This window comes from Rattus rattus, chromosome 12, assembly GCF_011064425.1.
Source record: "Rattus rattus isolate New Zealand chromosome 12, Rrattus_CSIRO_v1, whole genome shotgun sequence".
Lineage (NCBI taxonomy): Eukaryota > Metazoa > Chordata > Mammalia > Rodentia > Muridae > Rattus > Rattus rattus.
In genome coordinates, this window is record NC_046165.1 from 49,099,986 (window position 1) to 49,125,596 (window position 25,611).

At 40.5% G+C, this 25,611-nt stretch overlaps 2 protein-coding genes across 5 annotated transcripts in view; both read right to left on the minus strand.

Annotated features, from left to right (window-relative positions):
• The window catches only part of Zc3h13 (zinc finger CCCH-type containing 13), a 67,730-nt gene extending 57,341 nt beyond the window's left edge, over positions 1-10,389 (minus strand). For 2 of the 3 annotated variants that reach the window (XM_032918407.1, XM_032918405.1), the window contains exons 1-4: positions 10,061-10,389; positions 2,422-2,547; positions 1,828-1,937; positions 40-151 (exon numbers count right to left, since the gene is read on the minus strand). In XM_032918407.1, coding sequence (XP_032774298.1) covers positions 40-151; positions 1,828-1,937; positions 2,422-2,538 — 339 coding nt within the window. In that variant the 5' untranslated portion in view covers positions 2,539-2,547; positions 10,061-10,389. The remainder of the gene's footprint in view (positions 1-39; positions 152-1,827; positions 1,938-2,421; positions 2,548-10,060) is intronic. The other variant, XM_032918406.1, reaches the window with a different exon arrangement.
• Positions 10,390-11,162: 773 nt separating this feature from the next.
• Positions 11,163-25,611, minus strand: part of Cpb2 (carboxypeptidase B2) — a 42,995-nt gene continuing 28,546 nt past the window's right edge. For both annotated transcript variants that reach the window (XM_032917721.1, XM_032917722.1), the window contains exons 7-11: positions 22,987-23,097; positions 21,255-21,348; positions 19,904-20,106; positions 16,237-16,324; positions 11,163-11,478 (exon numbers count right to left, since the gene is read on the minus strand). In XM_032917721.1, the coding sequence (XP_032773612.1) occupies positions 11,294-11,478; positions 16,237-16,324; positions 19,904-20,106; positions 21,255-21,348; positions 22,987-23,097 (681 nt within the window). In that variant the 3' untranslated portion in view covers positions 11,163-11,293. The remainder of the gene's footprint in view (positions 11,479-16,236; positions 16,325-19,903; positions 20,107-21,254; positions 21,349-22,986; positions 23,098-25,611) is intronic.

A 25,611-nucleotide genomic window follows, 5' to 3' on the forward strand; every position in this document is an offset into this window, starting at 1 on the left:
TCCTGGAACTTAAGTGAGTTTTAGACATTTTATGCCTACCCTAACAGGTGAGGATGACTCCTCTGTGTTCCGTTTCTGGGATTCAGAATCCACATCCTGACGCTTATTCTTCATTCTTTCTCTGAGATCACCTGTAGGCCTTTCTGGTGACCTTTGATACAAAACAAAACAACAAAAATCTTTATTTATATGATGTTTTATAAGAATAATATAAATAACTTCATACAGACTAATATATTTTTTCTCTTTGGTGCCTAAATTTCTGAAAAACAATGTTTCAGCTTATTAAATAGTAATATTTTAAAGTATGAGACATATTTACAAGTTTCTCCTAATGCCAATCAAGATACATGTTAACTTCTATTGTGTGAGAAGTACTGGTAACATGAAAAAGAAACACTGTATGAACTGAGGAGAATGAGTATGTAAATAGCAGCCTGTGTTACCTCCTGTTCACCACCTAAACAGAGCAGACATATTATAGATGAAGGGTAATAAGAGAAAGGTTAGGTTGTAAAGTAGCAAAATTATTTCAGAGATAACAGCATTCCCATTCACAGATATGTATGTAGTTGGATACAAACTAAAAATTACTTCATGCACCTTAAAAATTATGGCCAACAGCCATCAAGACAGCTCAGAGGGGAAAAGTGATTGTCATTCAAGCCTGAAGGAACACAGACTCCCAAAAGCTGTCCTCTGACCCTCACATTCAAATGTAGAGTGCCCACATGAGTGAACACACACACACGCACACACACACACGTGCACGCACACACGCACACACGCGCACCCCTTCAGTCACTAACTTTTATATTCAGTTTCCCTACTACTGCTGTAGACAAAGTAATCAGCACACACAATTTCAGGACTAGGTAAACTCTTTGTTTACCAATTAAATTATTTCTGTAAAAAACACTATGCATGTTACCTTTAAAAATTATTATAAAATCATCAAAAGGAGATAAAGGGGATATAAAAAGATCTTCATTGTTGCAAATTAAGTTTAGCCAAGTTTCTATCAAAGGCAAAATGACGTTCTACAGAGGAAATATTTATCTACATATAAACACACTGAACTTTTAAAAATTGTTTGCTTTATGTGTATGGGTATTTTTTTCTGTATGACTGCACATCATGTACATGACTGGTGCCTGAAGCCAGAAAATGATATTGGATCTCCCAGGACTGGAGTTACAGATGATTGTTAGGTATGGGTGCTGGGAACTAAACCCAGGTCTTCTAGAAAAGCACTCAGGGATCCTAATCAGGAGTGATAGGCCATATCACTCCTGCCCCTAAATGCATTTATATTAACACAGTGCCCTAAGAGGTTTGGCAAGTAGATTTTGTAACAAAGCTTGTATAAGATACGAATTTAAAATGCCTGTAGAAAATTACAATTAAACCTTATTTATATTTTACTGTGTTAAGAGCGAATAGCTGTAACGTTTACTAAAAGTAAATTCTCACACCTCCAAGTTCTGCCTAAGCAGAAATTTAATACACAACTGGGGCTGTGTGAGGTAGGGGCCTTTTTAGGGGCTGACTTGCCCAGACTCAGTCTCTCCACAGGTGTTCACTGATTTGGATATACATATTGAAATATGCATCCACTACCAAAGCATGTAAACAGGTACATTTTAAAGCTAAAGTTTTATTAATCTTAACAGTAACAACCAAAAGATCTTCCTAATCTATGAGTGTTAAGAAGACTATCCCAGAAAAGAAAATCTGACCAAATCCATGGTTTTATTTCATATTTTTACACTAAATTACAAAAGTTGGTTTTTAATACTATAGAAAATATTTGAGTTCTCAGTTTACCTTCTGTAATTGCTGCTGTAACCTTTCCCACGAGGTGAAGGGCCATGTATGAACCTACATGTGTTTCCATAGAGGCAGCTGCCGGTCTTCAGCCAGTTACGGCACTGGGTCTACGAGGCAAATATTACTATGTAATTGTCTGAAGAAAAGATGGTGACGTCAAATCAGAGCGACCCAAATGCCAACTGAACATATGCTACTGCAGTAATAATAACCACGACAGAGTGGGAAAGCACAGGAAGGAGTGTGTGCCTTTAGGCAGAGATTAGTTCCTGGAATGGGGTATTAATATGATCAAAGTATACTGTATACATTGAACATGCAAAAAATATATAATAACTTTGCAAAACCTTAACCCCTCCTTTTATTTCCTTTTATAAAATAAAATTTGCTAAGCCAACCCAACGCATGACAAAACACATTTTCCTTTATAACAGCAATCAGTACTTCAATAATAGTATTTTAAATGTTTCCCCCAGTACACAGGATCAAGGCTAGGGCCTCTTCATACATGCTAGGTAAGGGCTCTGCCACTGAGCCACACTCCTAGTCCCTTCCAATAGGTGCCCTGAAACCACAGCAGCAGCAACTCACCTCTGTTGTGCTTCCAGTGCTGGGGCCAAGCCTCTCAAACACACTAGGTCTTCGGGATGTGCTCTCAGATATGGTCTTGGTGTTTTCCACTGTGACCTTCCTCCTAATTTTTGACATTTTGAACTACTTTAACCAAAAGAGAGAGTTAAAACTGTAAAATCTTTCAATTTTACACACCTGGGCCTAAAACTTCAAACAGACAAACCTATAAGTAAAACTCAAAAAATGGAGATTGTTTATCCCTTGAGGCAGAGATGGGGGGAGGGGGAGATGGACAGAAAGATACTAAAAGGGGATACCAGCAAACAAAGATGGTACTGCCTTCTAAGTCTGCAACAACTCTGGAACCTGCGGCTAGACCTGTACCTCCTCTGTACTGGGCATTCAACCTCAAATGCTACTTATAAAAAGTGTTGTATTAAAGAAGAAAAAAAAAACTAAGAAAATGAAACAATAAACAAAAACGTAAGTGAAAGTAAGCCACGTGATGACTAACCCTGTGATCAGCCTTGAGAGGCTGAGGCAGGAGGAATACTACAAACTGGAGGCATCTATGGTTTCAGAGACTTTGAAACCCATCTGGGCTACCGAGTAAGATCAGGTTTTATTCTTCAGAGAACATAAGCAAAAGAAAGACTATGGGGAATAGTCTCTCGGATTTACATAGACAAAATACATTTATCTTTTGAAGACAACAAAGAGGGCTTGAGTGGAGGTGTGTGGTGCTTAAGTCTTGCAGCAGATTTGGAGACAGGGCCTGAAAGAGCATCCACCATCACTGAAATCCCTAGGATCTGGGAGCGGCACCATTGCTGCCAAGGGTCTAATTTAAATCTGCCCTACAACATATTAGACTATGGTGTTAATATAATGTTAAAATAGCATACATGGTGAAAATAAAATACAGTGTTGACTGTTTGAGATGAAAAGAAAACCATTGGGCAACTTGGGAGGAAAACTATTTAAATAAACAAACTACATCAAACATCACAGCAAAACAAACTAAAAAAAAAAAGTGTTATAAAACTTAGTAGGCCTGTCCTTTAGAACACTGCTCGCCTAACTACTGGTTAACTAAAAAGATACGTAAGTCAAAGAACATGGGGAAATACCAGGTGAAAACCTAACTGAAAAGAAAGCCAGCTCTTGATAACTGTTTAAGTTGCCACAGAAGTACTGTTCTAAATATAGCAGTCCATGTGCTGCTGTATGTATGTTAGTAATCCCTGTTCTCAGGAAGCTGAGGCAGGAGGATCTCTAGTTTATAACCTCGTAAGGTCTGGAAGAAAATCAAAAGTAAAACAAACAAACAAACAAAAAACAGAAGAAAAGTGGATGTTACTTAAAAATTCTTTGCTACAGAGGTCACGGAAAGGCAAACTGATTAAAAATATTAATTTTTAAGTAATACCAAAACCAAAACTGCCCAAGGTATTTCTATAATCTAACACATGCTGATGAAAGTCAAAGGTGCTAAAAGTAGTGAAAAAAATTACATGGCAACAGTATATAAATGCTAAACAAAGCATTAAAAAACTAGGCCTATAATCAAAAAACTAATCCAATCATTTAATTGAAAATGAAAATTCAGGTAACAGCACAAGTTAGAAAACAAATTCCAGACCAAGAGATAACTAACTGGTACTGATTTACATAAGGGAAAAAACTCTTGTGAGCAAAAGCAAACAGGCTAACTACATGACACTTCATATCACCTAATCATCAAGTGATTAGAAAAAGCCCTGGCAGCTTCAAAAAAAAAGGGGGGGGGGATAAGTTCTACTTGGAATACAACTAATCATGTGTCAAGTGTGTGTTTGAGTCAAGATCACATGTAGCCTACTTTGGCCTCAAATTCAATATACAGCAAAGGCTGATCTTGAACTTCTTATCCTTCTGCCTCTGTTGATTTCTGCAATTCCAGGAACCCATGTCTGAATTTGTATGCAGTGATAGGCATTGAACACAGGGCTTCCCTGCATTGTCTACTAAGAACTCGACATTCCCCAGCACCAGAACACGTCTTTATAAAGATCATAGACGATCTTTAATATGATTTCAAAATAAATATATATCACTGGACAGGAAGTCACATCGGTACCAGCTGAGTGTGGGGTGGTCATGCCTGTAAACCTGGCACTCAGAAGGGTAAGGCAAGACGACTGTAAATTCAAGGTCAGCCTGGGATTAGTAGTATAACCCTGTTTTGAAAACAACAACAAAAAGAAAACATACAATATCCTGGAATACAAAAGCAAAGCCAAAAACTCAATAGTGATTATAAGCACATTTCACTTAATTAGGCCATTTAGGTCACATTCTGATATATTCAAAAGTTAGAAAAAAGTTTAAGAAGTGAAAAAAGATGGCAAGTCAAGATGGATTTAATTGGGAAATTTATATATTATATCACTAACTCTTTAACATAAAATGTAACCATTCTTTTAATATAAGTTAGAAAATAACTCTGAAGTAATTAGATACTTTAAACAGTGTAGAATGTCACATACATGAGCAAATCAGTTGTACAAGCTGTTCTCCAAGAGAGCAAGTGAGCCAATTATAAATTATCAGCATAATGTATATCTTTAATTTCTCTCAAACGCATTCTCAGCCCAATTATAAATGTGCAGGGGAAGACACAGCAGCCCATATATCTAGTTCATTATGGAACAGAGCATGAAAGAAATGAGAACTTAGAAAAGTGGTACAGAAAAAGACCTAGAAAACAAAAGCTTTGATTAACTGAGAAAAACACCTAGAAATGGACAATTTCTATCTATGAAGAAGGCAGTAAGAAGTAAATTATGTTAGCCAAGCCTGGTGGTGCACACCTTTATTCCTAGCACTTGGGAGAGAAAGGCTGGCAGATCTAAGGCCAGTCTGGTCTACAGAGTGAGTTCTAGAACAGTCAGGGCTACACAGAGAGACCTTGTCCTAAAAAACGAAACAAAACAAATAATAAACAACAACAACAACAACAAAAACTACTCTCTCTCTTTCTCAAAACCGGAAAAGTTTGAAGATAAAGATGTATCTTAAAGTTCCACTAAAATATATCAATCAACATATAAGTAGTACACATCATGATCCTCGAACATTTGACAAAACTACTAAAACTGAACAAACTCTAAGTTCCCCTATGAACTCGCTAGGCAAAACCTAAGAAGAATGCAAATCTTTTTCCTCACAAGTAGATGGTCTTATCCTACAATACTGCCTCTAGAAATCTAACTTTACCTTTACATTTTCCCCTCCACAACTACCAGTGAAAACAGACTAGTTCTGCAGCCCACCCCAACCCCTACCCCAGTACTCCTATCCTCGATGTGACTTACAAATTCCACCAGTGCAACAAAAAAGCTTTTGGTGTTGTTGTTCTTGCTTGTCAACTCGACTATACCTGGGATTAAGTAAAACTCAATGGGTGGTTACACCAGTGTGAATTTTTCCTTGATTAGACTTTATGAAGTGGGAAGACCCATCCTAAATCTAGATGTTTTGAGGACCACATCTTCTTGTGTCAGCTTATATAAAGGACAAGAAGGAAGTGTTTGTTCTTTGCCCGCTTCCTCAGGATTCTGATGTATACTGAAGCCCAGCTGAGTGGACGTTCCATTTGACAGCCACTGTTGGACAGGTTGGACTACAGCCTAAATTCTAGTCACTGTTCCTCTATGGCAGAAGTTCTCAACTCTGAGAGGAGTTACATATCAGATAGCCAGCATGTCAGATATTTACACTATGATTCATAAAAGTATAATTATTAAAAATATTATATTTTTAATTATAGTTATTAAGTAACAATGAAATAGTTTTATGATTGGGTGGTCACTTATTAAGGAATCACAGCATTAGAAAGGTTGAGAAGCACTGCTCTAGAAAATCTTGATTAAAACACTATTTACTCCTATAGCTGAAGGACCAATCATCTGTCATCTACTTTCTTGGTCTTCCAAAGGATCCCAGTTTGCTTGTTCTACTTTGTCTTTACCGCTGTCACTCCATTTAGACATCGCTGCTCTCCTCTCTGACCTAAGGCTGCAGTGCATCTCTCCGATCCTAGATGCCTAGAGCCCACCGGACTGTTACACCAGATGAAGGAAGAATTACAGATCCCAATTCATAAGCCTCCCCTGGGCTTGTACTCTTACCAGTAAAAAACTACTTCCCATACTAACACTGCTTTTACAGATGGCATGAAGAATGACTCAAGACTCACCTGCAGGGGCTGGAGAACTGGCTCAGCAGTTAAAGCCCTTGGTGCTCTTATGTCGTTCAGCTCCCAGCACCCACATGGTAGCTCACAACCATCCATAATTACAGTCCCAGGGGATTCAACACCCTTTTCTGGCCTCCTCAGGCACCAGGAGCACATGTGGTGCACAGACATACATACATCCAGACAAAACACTCATATACATAAAACAAAACAAAAAACAATTCTTAAAAGAAAAAAAAGCTTACCTATAAGGTGATTTCCCAACTACTACTTAACCTTCCGAATTAAAGGGGGAAATACAATGACATAGAAGATGTATTCTTTTGCCTCAGAATCCAGATTTTGTCCTACAATTACACTGTATTTTGGAAACAGGTCTAGATTACAGAGAGGTCTAAAACATAAGGCACGAAAGGCAAAAATAAGAATTAAAGATATCCATCTACAACGAATCTTCCTGCTTCGGCTTCTTACATCCTAGAACAATGGTTCTGGAATGAACACCTCTGATCATTTGCTAAGGTTTGGATGAATGCTTCCCCCCTGCAAAGACTGTCAGTAAAGGCTTGGTCCTCAGGGTGTTGGTAGCAGGAGGTGCTATGGGCCCTTTAAGGGGTAAAGCATAATAGGAAATCCTTGCATCCTGAGGCAAAAGTTTGCTTTTAAAGGGGGTTGTAAAACTAATCTTTTCATTATTCTGTCAAACTCCACTTTGTGGCTTGTGCTATCTACCCAAGAACCCAAAGCAATGGATCCAACCTTGAACTGAACACAAGTCTCTAAAGCCATAAGCCAAAATAAGCTTTGTTTTCTTCCTATGTATCCTGTATAAGGAATTTCATTACAGTAACATAGTTGATTAATACATCATCCACCTAAGAACTCCTACTAGCAATCCAGAATATGACATTATACTCAGCATTAGTAGTTACACAGTTATAACTTTGCACAAATAACTACTTTGTTTGCACAGAGATAATATAACTTAAAATCCCATTTGTCGGAAAATAAATATATAATCTGCAATACACATAAAAATTGTTTCATATAGTAAACCATGTATCTCAAAACCATGCAATCAACTGATGTGAAAGCTCAAAACTTTCAATCCTAAATGCTAGGGTCACAAAGAAAGATGAATACCACAAATGAGTAGAGTTTAAATTTGATTAAAGGACAAAAACCATTAATGAGACAGATATGAGTATTTCAAAGTGGAGAAATATTAGACATAAGGAACCAGAATTGCAGCTGCCAATGTCTTTCCAATCAGAGATTGTAAACCAACCACTTATTAGTAACTGACTCTTTCGTGAAGATGTTCCTTCATTTGATACTCAAATTATTCTTTCATTAAAGCTACCATCACCTATTTCATCCATCTTTCTCAAATACAAGAGTTACCAAAGCCAAATGACTATGCAATTGTTTTCCTTTATCTATTCTCCTTTGGAGTGTAATAAATATTTGGAACTTTCATCATCTCCTTTCAATTAAAATATAAAAGGAAGAAAATTCAAATTCCGGGGCACTAATGCTGAGCCTATTAAGAGGAACTGTATCTCAACTATGAGAAGTGCTCCCCTCCTTCAGGGAACAATGTACTCTGAGTTCCAACCTGGCTGAGAAAGGAGCATGAGGAGGTGGCTCTTCTTGAATAAGTAGAATAAGTAATTACTTTCAAGGCCTGTTAACTTTGTTAATAGAAAATATACTAATTGTGAATTCCCTTATCCTAAAAGGCAGGTATATTTTGGATTCAAATCCTGGACAGCTGTGTGTGTGTGTGTGTGTGTGTGTGTGTGTGTGTGTGTGTGTATACATATATATACACACATAGTTATGTTATATAATATATAATATATACATATAATATATATGATATCTTAAGAGAATGACCAAGGTTTAGATTCAAAATTCATGCTTAATACAATATGAATTAACACTAATGACTTAATAAAATGTATTGATATATAAGTTACACTGTACTTTAGTGTTTTAAATTTATATTACAGACATTAAACTGAGGGAAGTGTGTACATCTCCAGTCTAGATATCAATCAGGCCCGATCCTGACGAGCTTCTGAGATCAGATGTGTTCAGGGTGGTATGGCCTTCCGAGAACAGAGAATATACTCAAAATAGAGGTTAGTGTTCACCCAGTAAATCACCAGAAAGCAGATAAAGAGGATGTATCCCTGGATTAAAAATTATCCCGAAAAAAAAAAAAAAACCAAAAACAAACAAAAATCCAAATCAAAACTACACTGAACATGTACAAACCTTATTTTCATTATTTCTAAACAATTTAATCTAAAAGTACTTATGTAGCATTTACATCATATTATGTATTAGAAGTACACAGATGATTGAAGGCATATAAGATGTGGGCATGTTCAAAGACTACATTATCTTCTAGAAGGGATTTGAGTTTCTGCAGATTTGCTCCTATTGGTACATCCTACCAGATGCTCATACTGATAGACAAGTTTCAGGACACAACCTTTTGCACACAAAATTGCAACATGCCTACATCAACTTGCAAAGTCTCCAGATGAAACTGTCATCTGATATAATCGAACTAAGAAGCTGGAAGTTACTAGAAAACGTATGTTTGTGTTGCAAAATATTGTTGTTTGGTTTCAAAAGCTAGTAATGTTAAATATTACACAGCAAAACTGAAGACATAAGCAGAACCGCATAGTCATTTAAACTTGACTGTGCAAACACATCACAAAAATGCCAAACTTAAAGTTCCAACCTTTTCAAATCACTTCTTTAAAAATTCACAAACCAGGAGACTGTGCACATCCATAACTCTCAAAGTTCAAATTATCTGAAGACTCGTAATAAAGCCAATTAACTTAAGATACTGCCCTTCACAAACAAGATCTTACCAATACCATCCAAGTATTTTCAATTCTGAATACTTTTCCTGCCACATAAATGTTAACCTGCTTAGAAAATGATACTGTCAGATATACCTTTCGTTCTACCTTCCCGTTGCTTGGAGTATAAAGTAGTACTCCTACACGCCCAATAGTATTTACTACAGCCGGGAAATAAGCAAGACCAGAAACAATCAAAAGTAAGACTCTCCTTTCCTCAGTAGATCTGGAATACGTAAAGAAAGTAACTCTAAATCCAAGAACACACTGCTGCACCCTTTCACCACTCAAATGCGACCACCACGCCAGGGTATCCGAGTCCGCCTGCTTCCTGACACAAACTCCAGAACCACAACTAGAGCAACAGACAGATCTAACACTGAGAGCCACTGCAGAGTTAAGAGTGGGATGCTCAAACAGCGTTCAGAATCCCAAGTAGCATAAGCCGAGAGAGGATGGAGGCCACAGCGCAGCACTCCCACCTAAGCCCGGTCCAACGCCTCTTCCCATCAACTCCCTGAACGCTTACCTCCTCTCTAAGCACCCTTAGTAAGCGCAGTCTTCAGGATGTCCCTGACGCCTCAGCTCCGCTGTCCCCGCGCCCGGCCCCGGGAGGACGACGGAGAAGACGTGCACGCGCGGCTCCCAGGGGCCCGCTCTCCTCAACCGGGCGGACGCCGGGAACAGGGAGCAGCGGAGCCGCCCGGATCTTTGCCAAGCTCCAGGGAGCTCCGGACACCAGATGAGACGTATAGAGGCCGCTGCAGAGCAACGCGCTAAACCCGCAACTCCATCGGGCCTCTACATAGGAAGCATCTAAAAGCCGACGGAAGTCACGAGTTTGCCCTACTCCTTCGCAAGCCAGGCAGCTTCCGGCCGCCAGATTAGGCGTCAGCGAGTAAGCCCCGCCCCTCTCGGGCTCCGCCCCCTCTCGCGTCACGGGGGCAGTGCAGAGTGTGTGCCTGAAGTCTTCTGTTTACTTAGTCTGGAGAAACAGGGAGTCAGCGTGGGAGAAGTGAGATTCTCAATTGACTGAGATTCTCGTTTTAACCGTTTTCCATTGCATAAAGTGCTACTTTGTTACTGGCAGTAACCACCAGTCTGTCGTGCTTCTGACAGAATTTGACAATCGCCCATCCCCCGCCCGGGTCTGTCGCGGGAGAAAAAGTTGTGCACCTATTGTGTTTTCAAGAACACCAACGGAGACTGACTGAAATTTTGGAGCGCAAATCCTTGAGGTGCTTTAGCGTGCCTTTGCTTTTACTGCTTGGATCCAATCATCTCCGTAAATTTAGTATAAAAGTTGCTTAAGAGGAGCGGGACAGATGGCTCCAGCTGTTAAGAGCGGTAGCTAATCTTTCAGAGACCAGGTTTGGTTCCCAGCACCCACGAGACTGCTAACCACCTTCTGTAACCTTCAATAACAGCGGTTCCCTGCTTTCTTCTGACCTCTGATGGGGTCCAGCATAAACCTTGTGCTTAAATTCATGCCCCCGCGCCCCACCACACACACAATACGTCTTAAAATTGCTTAAGATAGCTGTTCAACATAAAGGGGGCGGTGAGGTGGCACCAGTAGCTAACCTCTTAGAATAAATAAAATAAAAAGGTAAAAATACATATGAGCCATCTTAAGCTCAAAGTAGTGTGCTTTTTATTCTTCAACAAAACCAAGGAAACTGATTAAACTTAGAAGCTAGTGCAACAGTTTAGTGTTGCTGAAATCAATAAAATAAAAGTAATGAGAGCAGAGGAAAGGGTGTTAACTGTTCCTGATGACGTGCCAAGCTATTTTAGAGACTGCGGCCAAAGCTTCTGAGCAAGTGGGTTTGATGAATCTCTCAGGCAGCAAGAACCCGTATCTGCCTGTATCCCGAAGTTCAATCGTAAACGAATATTTGATGCCCAAATCATAGATCCAATCATCACAACCTCCAGGAGCTAGATCTAAAAGAGACAGAGAGTATTTCAAAATATATTTATTTCATATCAATTAACATTTTATTGTAGAAATGAAAATAGCTTTCTTTTGGATGTTACCTAAATTTCTTATCCAAAAGTTGTAGTCATCAAAAAGAAATCATGTTAAGAAAGAAAATAAATGTTGCCCAGAACTCAACAATAATCTGATCAATGAGCTATAATTGCCAATAACATTTTAATATAGTCATTTTCTGTCTTAATTTTGTAACATTTCTAGAAGTAATTATTGTAACATTTCCAAATGTATCATTATTGTGTTTGAATATACATCATATTTAGTCATTTTAATGGATTGCATTGTAAAACTGTATACGATTGATTTATCATATAAATAGAAATAATTTTGTTATGAAGTTTCTTAGAATAAGCACCATTGTTCATAAATCATTGTTTAGTACTTCAGAATATTTTCTAGAGTCAGATTACTCGACTAAAGTGGTGTATCTTTAACAGTTACCACACTTGTTAACAAGGGCTATTCAAAAGAAGGAAACCTATGTCTCCCAGCAGAGTGTCAGCACACATACTGGACGCTTCTGCACTATTGGCAAGAATCTTGCATCCTGGCAATTTTCTGGGAACAACAAGAACAACAACAACAACAATAATAATAATAGGAAGAAGAAGAAATTGGCTTTGATTTGGATTTCATCAATGAATTTCGTATGTTTATATATTCATGCTTATATTTTTCTATCAATTTTCTTGATCATGTTTCTACATTGTTAATTTCACATATTGTTTGTAAGAACTGCATTAATGTTATTAGGTCTGGTTTCCACACAGATTTTTAGCTTTTGGCAGGGTTTTTGTGCTTTAATATTTGGTCAGTTTGGCATTTATTTTAGTGAAAGATGTATTAGTAATTCAATTCAGTTTTTATTCTTAGTGGCCTGTCAGTTTTTCCGGGGCTGATAATTAGATATGGTTTGAAATGTCTCCTTTATGAAATATCAGGTCTCCTTATATTTTTTTTTTTGGGGGGAGCTGGGGACCGAACCCAGGGCCTTGCGCTTCCTAGGCAAGTGCTCTACCATTGAGCTAAATCCCCAACCCCTTATTTTTAAATATCTTTGAATATCTTGTGCCTGTTATTCCCTTCCAATGATCTGCTCTTCCAGGTTCAGTTCCACACTGTCCTAATTTTCCTGGGTTTATAACATGCTTTGATAGCTCAGTGGGGTACAGTGTCTCTTATTAGCCTGATCTTTAGCATTTTACAAATTCTTCTACCATATGTATGCTTCTGAATAAACTTCAAAAGTATGTCAGTGTTCAGAAGAGTGCATCAAATATACAAATATTGTTTCTCTGTCACAAAGCATGTAGGCTTCCTTCAAAATTAGTTAAGATTCACAGGATTGTTTCAACTACACAAATCAATTTAGGAAAAATTTAATAGTGTTTTCCTAGAGCCCAAAACATGTAGACTTTTCTTGTTATTTGACTTAGAGTATGCTTTCAGATTTTTTTTGTAGTTGCCACATATGTATTTCGTGTCTATGTATACACATATACACGTTTAACAAGTACACGTGTACTCAAGTGTAGCCCAAGCTGGCTTCAAACTCTTCATATAACCCAGGATGTCCCTGAGCTCTTGATCCTCCTGCTTCCATGTCCTGAGTGCTAGGATTATATGGTATACAGAATTTCTAATATTTTTAAAATGTCTATCAATAGTGGATGCATTGAGGCATCTGTAAATGTTTCTGATAGATTATGCTTTTCCAGCTTTTATCCTATGCATGCGGTGCATGTGCATGCAGCACACACACACACACACACACACACACACACACACACACACACACACACACCCTAAGTGAAGGAGTGTCAGGAAATTGCCTATGTCAACAAAGCAGCCACGGGCCAGCAATTCCAAGGTATATGACCCAATCTGATAGACTACTCCAGGAAGGATCAAAGACAACGAAAGAGAACTTGGACTTACTGCTAATAAAGCAACTGATATTTAGAGGGGTATTGAAACGAAGCACCTGTTATAGCCTTGGGCCAATTATATTTGTTGAGACCCTGGGCTTTCCCTACAGTACCTCAAAATCTTTTTCATGCCTTTATTGAACATATTACACTGTCATCTGGCGGCTATTTAGTAGTTCTCCAAGGAATTCCGCCTTGCCAGGCCACTTTAGTCAGGTGGCTCCTCTCCGTCACCATCATTCTCAACCCTATAGGTCTCTTTTATTTTCTTTAAATTGGTGGGTGAAATTGCATTTCATTTTATCATTTGTTTGCATGAGAAATTGGCAAGGCTTTATTTTTTTCCAAAAAAAGATAGGACAGGAAATAGTTTATGTTTGTGAGCCATCTGGTCCCTGTTGCAATTATCTTGGCTGTCATGAAAGCTGCCATGGATAATATGCAAATTAATGAGCACCGCTGTGCTCCAATAAAACTATTCGTGGAAACAAGTATGAATTTTCATATAATTTTGATGTGTCAAGATCTAATTATTCTCATGGTTTTTTTTTCAAACATTTTTAAAAAATTAGGAAACGCACCATTGGTTCGGAGGCTATGAAGATATGTAGTAACCTGGGCTTGGTCAATGAGCTGTAGTTTGCTGACATTTGTTTCCATGCTTGGTGTCTGTTCTTAGCCCATTTTGTGAAGCAATTTTCTCCTAGATAAAACAGTTCCAGCTCCCCCTAGCCATCACCTGTGCTGGGGTGGGCTTCAGTGATGTGTCTGTCTTTGAGTCATTTCTCCAACTATAAGTAGCCTCTCACCCATATTCCTGTAAGTCACCCACAAACTCTCTGGTTGACCAAACTGGACAGATGTGTTGTCCCTTGCTTGGTCTGTTGCCAGCTTCCCAATCTGAGGTGACATCTATTCTGGTCTCCCCAGGAATTGTTCGGGTGTTGATCCCATCCTTTGGCTCCAGAAGAACAGAACCGGGGTCTGCCAGGTTGCACAGGAGTTTCTCAGTAAGTACCTCTCAGTAAGTAGGTACCTCTCAGTAGAATTAGATTGAAACAATTGTCCAGTTTGCCACAACCAAGCTCTCACCGTGCATCAGGAAACAACAGGCGGTCAAAAGCATGCAAGGTGAATGACATCTTCTAGAATTTCTCTATCACACAATAGCTGTGGCCATCTTATACGCACTTTTGACCTAATAGCGCTGTTTTCTCTATTCTTAATTAGTGTGCTTGCTAAGTATATAACCCCCCACTCTATAGAAATAAGCTTCGTCTCTTAAATACCACCTTGCCTTTTTCTTTTGTTTTCTGTGTGTGTGTGTGTGTGTGTGTGTGTGTGTGTGTGTGATATCTGATTCTGCATACACAACTACTTCTCTGGAGGCCTGCTCTATCACTCTCCCACTTATTCACTTGACACTGGGCTGTTTAGGACACTGGAGCTAGGCGGTCAGCCAGAATATCCAGCAAACTTTCTGTCCTGCTCTCTAAACCCCTGCCCCAAACAGTGTTGGGGTTACAGGTAGACGTGGCCACGTCTGGTTTTGTTTGTTCGCTTGCTGATTTTAAACAGGGATCCTGGGGATTCTAACTCATGCCCAGCCCAGAGCATTTATCAGTCAACATGACTTTGTTCTTCTCTTTCTAGTTATTATGATGACTTCACATATGACCCTGTGGTGTGGAAGACTAAAATGACACAAGAGACCAAACAGATGCCACCACTGTGCCTCGTGGTCTAAGCTCCCGAGAAGAAACATTGCCCTGAAGAAACATTGCTGAAGGCCATGGGTGTCATCCCCAGCACTGCAGAGAGAAAGCAGGGATGGAATAGGAGGAGAGAGAGGTAAAGGAGGGAGAGAAGAAGTAAGGGAGAAAGGGAGGAGTGTGGAAAGGGATTCTAATTCAGAACATGGCTGCTCTGGCAAGGGATCACATCCAAAGATGTGTGTGATCTGGCTGGAGCACAGACAGGACTCTAATCTCAGGAGATCTGAGTTCAAGATCAGCCTGGTACAGACCAACTTCCAGGTAAAGAAAAGCTTGGATTCAGGCTTGGTTGTATACACCTTTAATCCCAAACAATGAAGGTAATGTTGGTTTGTAGAAGGAAGCACCCATGTTTGAAAGTAATGTCTCATTGTGGGGCAGACAAAGTGATGAATTGGAGAAAGATTTGACAGAATAGGATGTGCCCAGCTCTCACAAGAAGAAAGAGGAAAAAGAAGCTACTTCAGGGAGAGACAAACGGTACAGGAGAAGATGCAGTACATAAATACAGTAGAGTTCATGGAGAGCAGTGCAGTTGAGAGGGAGCATAGAGCAGCAGAGAGGGAGAAGGAGTCAGTTTTACCAGGAGAGTTTTACAGAGACAGGTTGAAGAGAGAACAAGCTAGACACAGGCAAAGACAGAAAAAGCAAGGAGAATGAGAAGGAGGCAGAAGATTAGAAAAGATTGAAAGAGTTAGTTTGAGGTCAAGCAGAGTAAATAATTCAGAGGCCAAGAGAAAAGCCATATTGAATAAGTCATCTTGGAGAGCAGTTTGAGCCAGAATGACTGAGTTGAACCAGCCACCCAGAGCTCAGAAAGAACTAGAAAGGGTGAGCATATTCATCAGTAAGTCTCAGAGGCTGCAAACATTCTAGGTCTAGATTAGACTGTACAGAGGCCACAGCTTCCAGGGCTAGACCTAGGTCAGCAGACAGAGGCAGTAGACTCCAAGAGGACAATTACATCAGGAGAATAAGAGTTACTGTTGCAGGAAATACTTACATAAACTTTCTGAGCCACTGCCATGTGTGTACCTGGTGTTTCTATTAATACTTTCAATGGCACGAACTGCTTCGCTGGCCACTAGAGACTAGAAGCAACAGGATAAAGATGTTGGTCAATGTTCAGCTTTAAAACAGGAGAGTTTGAACTTTTGAAGCAAACATAAGCACATTGATTGAATCCAAGTAGTCTATAGGTAAAGAGCCTGGATTTATCCAAAAAGAAAATTTAAAAGATATTAACTAAAATTAAATACAGTTTTTCAGTTGATGGCAATCACAAATGAGTGACTTTAAAAACTGAACTCTGCCAACACTTTGAATGTTTTCACCAATTTGCATTTAAAAACCTCACATGGCATTTCAGGAATAATTTATTATGTAAAGTGAGCTAGATATTTATAACGCTGGGAGCTATTCCTTTTCTGGAGAAAGTTATCACCATACTTTAAACTCCACTTCTCTAAAGAGCACACATGCACTCACTATATGCACTGTTTGCTTCTTACAAACTCCACTGTTCTTGTATAATTGTCTACTAGCTATCAACGACTTATCAGTCGAAGGGCCACGCTCCTGATAGGGAGCAGGTTCCACTACATGTGATCCCAACTCTTAGAAATGGTTTCTAAAATTGGAGTTAGCATTCTGGTACTCACAATTGGTTGCTCAATACGTGTGATGACAGGAGTTTATTGTGTGTGGAAAAAAATGGTTTTAGGAGCCAGGGGGATGGCTCTGTGTGTAAGTAAAAGTTTCTGCTGCACAGCTTGATGACCTGAGTTTAATCCCTGAGATCCACATAGTGGAAGGAAAGAACCAACTCCTGGAAGTTGTCCTTTAATCTCCATATGCTATGACATGTATACTTGTGCATGCACATGTGTGCGCATGTGTGCGCGCACACACACACACACACACTAATAAATGTAAAAAGAGTTTGGGGGGTGAGAGGAGGCTGGAGGGATGGATTAGTAGTTTAGAGCACTGGGTGCTCTTCCAGAGGACCTAGGTTCAATTCCCAGGACCCATATGGCAGCTCACAACTGTCTGTAACTCCTGCCCTAGAGGATCCAAATGCTCTTTTCTGGCCTCCTCAAGCACTGCGTGCATGTAGTACACAGACACACATGCAGGCAAAATACCTATAAGCATAAAATAAAATGAAAAACAATTCAATGGAACTTCAGTATCTATATAAATAAATATGGATTGGCATTCAAACGCCTTCCGAAGCTGACCTCATCTACTTCCCTGTGCCCCCCCACAGAGAACCCTGAGTATGTTCCTGTGGGAAACACCATCTCCTCTGCATAGGAAGTCCTCCCTTACCCATAGAAACCTCTCTGTGCCCAGTTGATGGCGTCTGCCCCTGACATCAACCAAGTTTTATTATTCTTGTCTCCTTACCCCTTGGCGAACAATACATTTATCCCTTACACTCTTGGCTTTCCAGGCAGCAGTGGCTTCTGTTGTGCTTCTGTAGTAATGAGGCTGCGTCGTGTATGAGTACAGCTGTCTGTGGTACTCGCTATAGGCCATCCCTCTAATCATATGGAATTATCCTTAATTGCAGGGATTAGCTAATCCTTCTGTGAATGTGGACAGGATACAGAGTTCTACCCATGATAAGTAGTGGTGCTGATAGCAACCACCAAATAAGGTAAAATCGGGTCATTTCTATATCTAAATCATGGTAGATACCCTTTTATTTCATTTTTCTAAACTTTACCCTGGTGATTAGGTTTTTCTTCATTCACTTGTTCAGCTAGGCCTCCCCTCAGTTCAGCACCCACTCTCTGTATATCTGGAAGTGCAATAATAGCTGGGGAGCTCACAAGCCTCCAAGGTGAACCTGTAATTGTAATTCTGCTAAATGGGCATCATACCAAACTGCCTTCAAAGTTGTTTTATTGTTTGTTTTTTTTTTTTTTTTTTTTTTTTTTTTTTTTTGGTCTTCTTCCTCCTTGAGCTTCATGTGGTCTGTGAATGGTTTCTTGGGTATTCAGAGCTTTTGGGCTAATATCCACTTATCAGTGAGTACATACCCTATGTGTTCTTTTGTGACTGGGTTACCTCACTCAGGATGATATTTTCTAGTTCCATCCATTTGCCTATGAATTTCATAAAGTCGTTGTTTTTGATAGCTGAGTAGTACTCCATTGTGTAGATGTATCACATTTTCTGTATCCATTCCTTTGTTGAGGGACATCTGGGTTCTTTCCAGCTTCTGGCTATTATAAATAAGGCTGCTATGAACATAGTGGAGCACGTGTCCTTGTTATATGTGGAAGCATCTTTTGGGTATATGCCCAGGAGTGGTATAGCTGGGCCCTCAGGTAGTGCAATGTCCAATTTTCTGAGGAACCTCCAGACTGATTTCCAGTCTGCAATCACACCAACAATGGAGGAGTGTTCCTCTTTCTCCACATCCTCGCCAGCATCTGCTGTTACCTGAGTTTTTGACCTTAGCCATTCTGACTGGTATGAGGTGAAATCTCAGGGTTGTTTTGGTTTGCATTTCCCTGACGACTAAGGATGTTGAACATTTCTTTAGGAATCCCTTTATTTCTATATTCATAGTATTAATAAATAAACTAGTAAGTAAAAATAAATAATAAAGTGATAAACATTCTTTAAAACATTTCCTTTGAGAATTAAAAGCATAAGTATCAATGTTTTTACTTTAAATAAGCAATTTTCAGAAAATATGTTATTTGTCATGAATAATTGCCAGCCTAGCTAATGTGGTGATGCTTTACTCAAGAGAGCCAGGGAACAAAGATGGAGCAGTAAGTCCAATCCACTAAACTGGGATCAGTCCTTGCCAATGCCAAGGTACAATGCCACAGTCTCCAAAGCACCTGGGACAAGGGCTTAACTACTCCTCAGTATAACCCAGCAGTTCTCAACCCGTGGGCGTCAACTCCTTTGGGGGTCATGTATCAAATATCCTGTATATAGGATATTTACATTACAATTCATAAAAGCAAAAGAATTACACTTAAGAAATAGCAATGAAATAATTTTATGGTTGGGGTCACCACAATATTAGGAACTGTATTAAAGGGCCGCAGCACAAGGAGGGTTGAGAGCCACTGGTATAACCCACTTAGGGTCTTGCATCCTTTATGTCTGTCAATCCAAGCAGAGCATCTGGAACCAAAAGATGAGTAAGATGATAGCAGACTGTGGGGCTTCTTTGAATGACCTGTGTTGTTCACTACAATCCAAACAGCTTTGTTTCAGGGCAGTCGCTGATGGCTCGTTGCTAGCACCAACCCTCGGAGTTAAAAAGGGCACTGCATAAACAGTTCCCACTGCTGGAGTGAGGGGCTAGGAGTTAGCCAGAGGCACGCTGTCCTAGAAAGTCAGTGACCACCGTGTAACCCTACCATTCTCAGCCCCTAGTCCTTGCTCGGATCAGGTCAGCTAACAGCCCTCTCCTGGCTTCTGCACAGTTTACCTAATATAGGGAAACCATTCCCTGTGTTTAGAATCCTTTCAGTGACCTCTGACCCAAGTCAATTCCTGCCAGAGTCAGAGTGTAGAGAAAAACACGCACTATTGTTCCCTAAAGGAAAACGTTGTCCTATCTGCTTTTATTCTTGAATAGAACATTGTTTAATTTATAAAATGCTTATAGGAAAACAACGAGTGGCACTTACCAGTTCCTCGTGGTCCTTGCTCTTGCTTCTGTTGTAGGAATAGGGAAACAGTATTTGCTGGGAGTATGAGTGCATACTGATGTAAGCTTTAATATGGTTGATATTTCTTCTCAGGAAGTCAGCCACTGCCTTCACCTCTGGCTCAGACTCAGGGTAAAGTCCACAATAGGTCTCAGAGCAGGAGAAACTTGACGCACCTTTCTCTGCAGGAAAATTGTTCATTGTTATAGGATATGCAGCCTCTGTGCTTTGTGATTCCCCTTTTGTCCACTGTGCAGCAAACTCAGAGAAATGGATGAGGGTGGTTCTACAACGGTCATGTCTTTATGTCCAGTAAATATTGTCAGTGTTTCTTTTGAGGTCAAGTATTTATAGCAAACTTGCTAAGGTCATCCTAGACAGGTCTTCCTTACAGTCTGAGGGTAGCTATCTCGGATCCTGAAAACACAACCAGGAAGTCTAAGATGTAACTCGTTTCCAAACTTCTGGTTAAATGAGGAAAAACAAACTCTGAATTTCCTTAGGCACCATAGATGATTTTATTTTCAGTCTTAGCCATTTAAAAAACCAGCATAGACTATTCAAAACAAAGAGAGCCCTCAACAGCAGTCGAGACTGTGGAGATGAGTCTCCAGATCTGTCGCACAGTTAGAAACATGAGTTATGATATAGAATGGGGCCAAAGGACTGTGAGGAGAGCTTGGAAACACTGTCCTCTGGACACGACTGTTGCACCCAGGATCTCACAGCAACTATGGTTAGCTACACACACCTCACAAGGCCAAAGCAGTGAAACACTGCAGGAGGGATGCGGCCAGAGCTCACCAGGCCCCAGGTCCTAACAGAGGAACCACCACGTGTGATTGATGGTTGCTGGGGGAGATGGTCACTTTTCCTCATGGATTTTGTCATTGGTAGGTTCCCCATCCTCCTGCAGGTAGCACTAACTGGACTCAGTGAATTATAGAGGGAGGGGAAGAAGAGAAGGAAGAGGGAAAGAGAAGAAGATAAAGAAATCGAGAGAAGCACATGTTTAGGGCAATTTGGGGAGAGTAAGAAGGAAAGCTGAAGGTGGTTATAATCAAGATACATTGTCTACATGTATAAGATTATCAAAGAATAAATAAAAATCAACTGCTTCAATTTTCTTATTTAAAGACGAGCCAACAACAGGAAGGAGAGATTAAAATGATGGCTCCCTGACTGAAGTCAACAGCCACAGCCCTTCAATTACTCAGAATGTTTGTTATTAGATTATCTGCTAACTCAGCCAGGACTTCTCTGTGATCTCCTTGAAGTCCCGGGCTCCCCTCACCATGGGCATGAAGAGACACAGGAAACAAATGCTCACCACACCAGTGTTTGGAAGCGAAGTTCCTGTTCAGGTCTGTGCCCACGCAGCGGTTGTTCATGTGGACAGAGCGGTTCTTTCTCCACATTCGATTCTAAAGAACCAGATTGGGACAGGTTATCTAGCGTCCAGTCTCTGTCGCAGTCCTCTGACACAGCCCCATCTCCAGCCAGATCCCAGTCTTGATGCAAACTGTTATCCGGAGCCTAACAAAGTAATGATATCTTGCAGTAACATTTTTGGGAATTCTGGGATTTGGGTTAAGAATGTGCTTTTATGTTAACCCCGGGTGTGGGGGTGTGGGGCTTCTCCAGACTGAAGCAGATGACTATGGTTTGCCTCATGCTCTAGCAGAGGAGTGGTTTTGCCAGCTGCAGATAGTTTCTGCGATTGTGTGGCACTGGGGATTCTGGGAACTTTTCACAGGGTGTATAAATGCTGTATGAATGAGAGGCAGGATTGGTGGTTGTTGGTCTTTGGTGGGTGGAGGGGTTGGTTGCATTTTGTTAGCAGTCATGCTCGAAGAAGAAACAGAAGGAGAGAAATTAGATTCAAGGATCTCTCTCTCTCTCCCTACCCCCTCCCTACCCTGTCCTTCTTTCTTCCCTATTCACCAATAGAGTGTGAAATAGCAGGGGTGGGGGGTGGATAAAAAGTGGAAAAAAGCAGACCCACAAAGCAGCAAAGACCAGCTACAGTATCTCGTGGATTTTAACCTGTACGAGTATAAAAACTCATTTAGTTCCACTAAGCTGACCACTGGCCTTCTTACTAAGCCCTGTCTCCTTAAAACTAATTTCATGTGCAAGCTCATCTTGAACTCCTTCAAAGAAAAGTAAAACAGCTTGTAACCCAGCTCAGAACTGCGAGCTACGCATGTCAGCGATCTCTCTATACCGTGTTGACTTGGGTTGGTATACATTGGCTGAGTGATTGGTTGAGACTGGGTTTTACACCGTAGCCCAGGCCAGCCCCCAGAGTACAATTTAGCCGAAGCTGACCTCAAACTCCCAGTGATCCTCCTACCTCAACTTCCTAACTGCTGGGATTACAGATATGGGCCACCACTACGAGAGTGAGCTTTAATTTTTTTAAGAGATGATTTTTGAGATGCTTGATGAAGTGTTTATTAGTAGAATGATGATACAGTGTCTTGAATTTTCTTTAAAATACTATGGGTAAAAGTACAAGGAGGAAGAGGACATGAACAAAACTCAGTGGGCCTTGACTTGGATCTGTGACATTCCCCAGAACCCTATGTGCTACAAGCGTGGCTGCCAGCCTATGGTATTACTGGGAGGAGGTGAGGTGGATTCTACCTGAGCTCACTGCATGTGATAAGGGGACATGGCTTCCCCCTATCTCTGTGCTTTCCAGACTTCATGAGAAAGGGATTTTGTTCTACCCTGTGCCTCCTACCATAACCTCCTGTCACAAGCCCCATTAAATGAACTTTCTGATGCTTTCTGCATCAAAAACAACCTTTCTTCCTTCTAAGCTTCTTACTTGTGTATTTCGTCACAGCAACAGAAAGATGATGGTCACTACTGAGGCCGTGAGATGGGTGTCTAGGGGGTTAGTGTACAGTTGGAACGCAACTACCCCTGCTTTTAGGGATATTTGAAATCCCCATTATTGAACACTTTTTTTCCCATAGTAAAACCTCCTCACCAAATACGCTGCATCTCTGTGTTTGCCAAGGGGCAGATTTTGCTTTCGTTGCCTCACCCACCTTTTTCCACGTGTAGTCGTAGCCGTCCACATTCATCACTGGCATAATGTAGAAATCCACGTGCCTCAGAAGTCTGGTGTACGTATTTTCTTTCCCATGGAATTGCGTTACCTGCAGTTAAACCGAGGGTGTTTAATGCCTCAGCTTAGGTCCCTCTGAGCTGGGCCTCAGTTTTAAATGAATTGTCCTCTCTTCCAAGCTGTTTCAAGCTTTCAATGTGAAGATTTAGTTTGCAAGAAGAATGACAGATCCTTAAAGTGACTGAATTTACTGTAGCCGGATACCACGTGGAACAGTGCCTTGCACACAGCCCTGACACCTTCTTATTTAACGAGGACAGAAAAATAGAACCTCCCCCCATTTCTAACCCCTACTTCAAACATAAGGAAAAGATACTTCTAAAGCCATAAAGCCTACAACAAAGATTTCAAAAATGAAAGCCCAGCTATAGCTCAGCTCCTTTTAAAATCCGTAGTAACCGAGACTCTTCCTAATCTTGTTTTGGACCAACGTTTCTCAACCTGTAGGCCTCTGCCCCTTTGGAAGTCAAGTGATCGTTTCATAGGGATCACCTAAGACCATCTGCACATCAGATTCGTACACTACGATCCACAGCAGCAGCAAAATTACAGTTACACAGTAGCAATGACAATAATGTTATGGCTGGGAGCCACCACACCATGAAGAGCTGTAATAAAGGGTCGCAGCATTAGGAAGGTTCAGAACCACCGCTTTAGATTGAGACTTAATTAGATGAATTTTTGCTTAGTCCTTAGAACCGTCACCAAGTTTGTTTCCAGTCCTTTCCCTCACGTTTTGTAATGTGGCTGTAACGCAAGTGCAGCTAATCTTGGAGGTCCTTGCTCTGAGGTGCTGGCACTCCCCATCTGGCCCTCACTCTCCCCCATGTTGACTCCCATCCAGCTTAGAGGGTACATCTTTCAGCAGTCCGAGGACACCCATAGAGTTCACTCCAAAATGATAAAAAAAATCTCAGGCAAGAGAACCTCAAAGAACGTTGTCTAGCAGGTGAAACCATGTCACCCGGAGGGCTTTGTTTTAGATTTTTCATTCTACAGCAGCATCCATACCTTTTAGTTTGTACATTAGTTTATGCACATTAGATTAGGATAGTTTGTTGTCTTAAACACAAATCAAAAGATATCAGTAAGAAACAGCTTTTTCTCATGAGGAACTCGTAAAGGTTTCTTTTAAATCCTATGTTAGGGCTGGAGAGAGTGCTTAGCACTTCAGATTCTGGACCAGGGTCTGATGCCCAGCACCTACAGCAGATGACTCACAGCCACTGCAACTCCAGCCCCAGGAGGACCTGGCTCTTCTGGCCTCCATGGGTACCTGCACACTTGTGCATGCACTCACACACACATACACATAATTAAAACATGTCCACACGGAGAGCTACCAGCATTTAATGGCTTCAGAGAGAGGACAAGATGGTCTTCTCCAGGCCCTGATAGGTTATCTAATCCCAAGTGGTCATTTCTAAACATGTATACATAGGGGCGACACTAAATAAAGTTAGCAGATTGTGTTTATAAACGTGTGTGTGTGTGTCTGTGTCTGTGTGTGTGTGTCTGTGTGTGTATGTGTGTCTCTGTGTGTGTATGTGTGTCTCTGTGTGTCTGTGTGGGTATGTGTGTGTACATGTGTGTGTCTGTCTGTGTGTCTCTGTGTGTGTATGTGTGTCTCTGTGTGTCTGTGTGGGTATGTGTGTGTTCATGTGTGTGTCTGTGTGCATGAATAGCTAAAAATAAACAGCTGTGACATTGAGAAGTAGAGGAGGAGACATAGAAGGAGTTGGGATATGACGCCAATACAATACTCATTTGTGGAAGTTTCAAAAACTAAAATATATCCACACAATTGTGCTGTACATAACATCACTATCCACACACACACTTCTATGCTTTTATTTACCTAGGGAAGAGTTGCTTGTCAGAAGTAAAGCATTTACATATCTCTTGTTGTAGCCAGGTTGAATGTTTAAAAAGCGTCAATGAGTAAATAATGCACGTCCACCAGCAGTGGCCACGCCCATTTCAGTAGTGTTTTCTCTTTTAAGTTGATCAAAATGGATGACACATGTACTCATTTTAGTATTTGAAGCATAATTTTACTGTCTTTATTCATTATGGAGGCTTATAGACCTCCTATGTCATTTTATGGAATATTCTTTATATTATGTATGATTTTTTCCTAACTCCAATCCCTTCTTCAGGGGCAGAGGTTTTTTTTTTTTTTTATGACACATGGAGAAGCATTATCTGTTCGGTAAGTGTTTGCTTTATGTTCATTTCCCAAGGATGGGATGTAGCAAAGGCTGTCCAGACAGTTCAGAACTAAATGATGACTGATGGTGATGGTGATGATTGGGACCAAGCAGAAAATGGCTTCCAATACTTTTTCTACTTAGGAAGCTCATCACTTAATAGTATGTTGTTTGCTAACTGTCATTCAGTGTGGACACTACAGTTCTCCCAAGCTTCACTTGTAAAACATGAGCCAAGAATTCCAGGTTATGATACAGGGAAATGCCGCTTAGGTCTACTCCAGTTGATTCTGACTCCAGTGATCTCGGATCTCTCGTGGAAAAACACTGGCCTC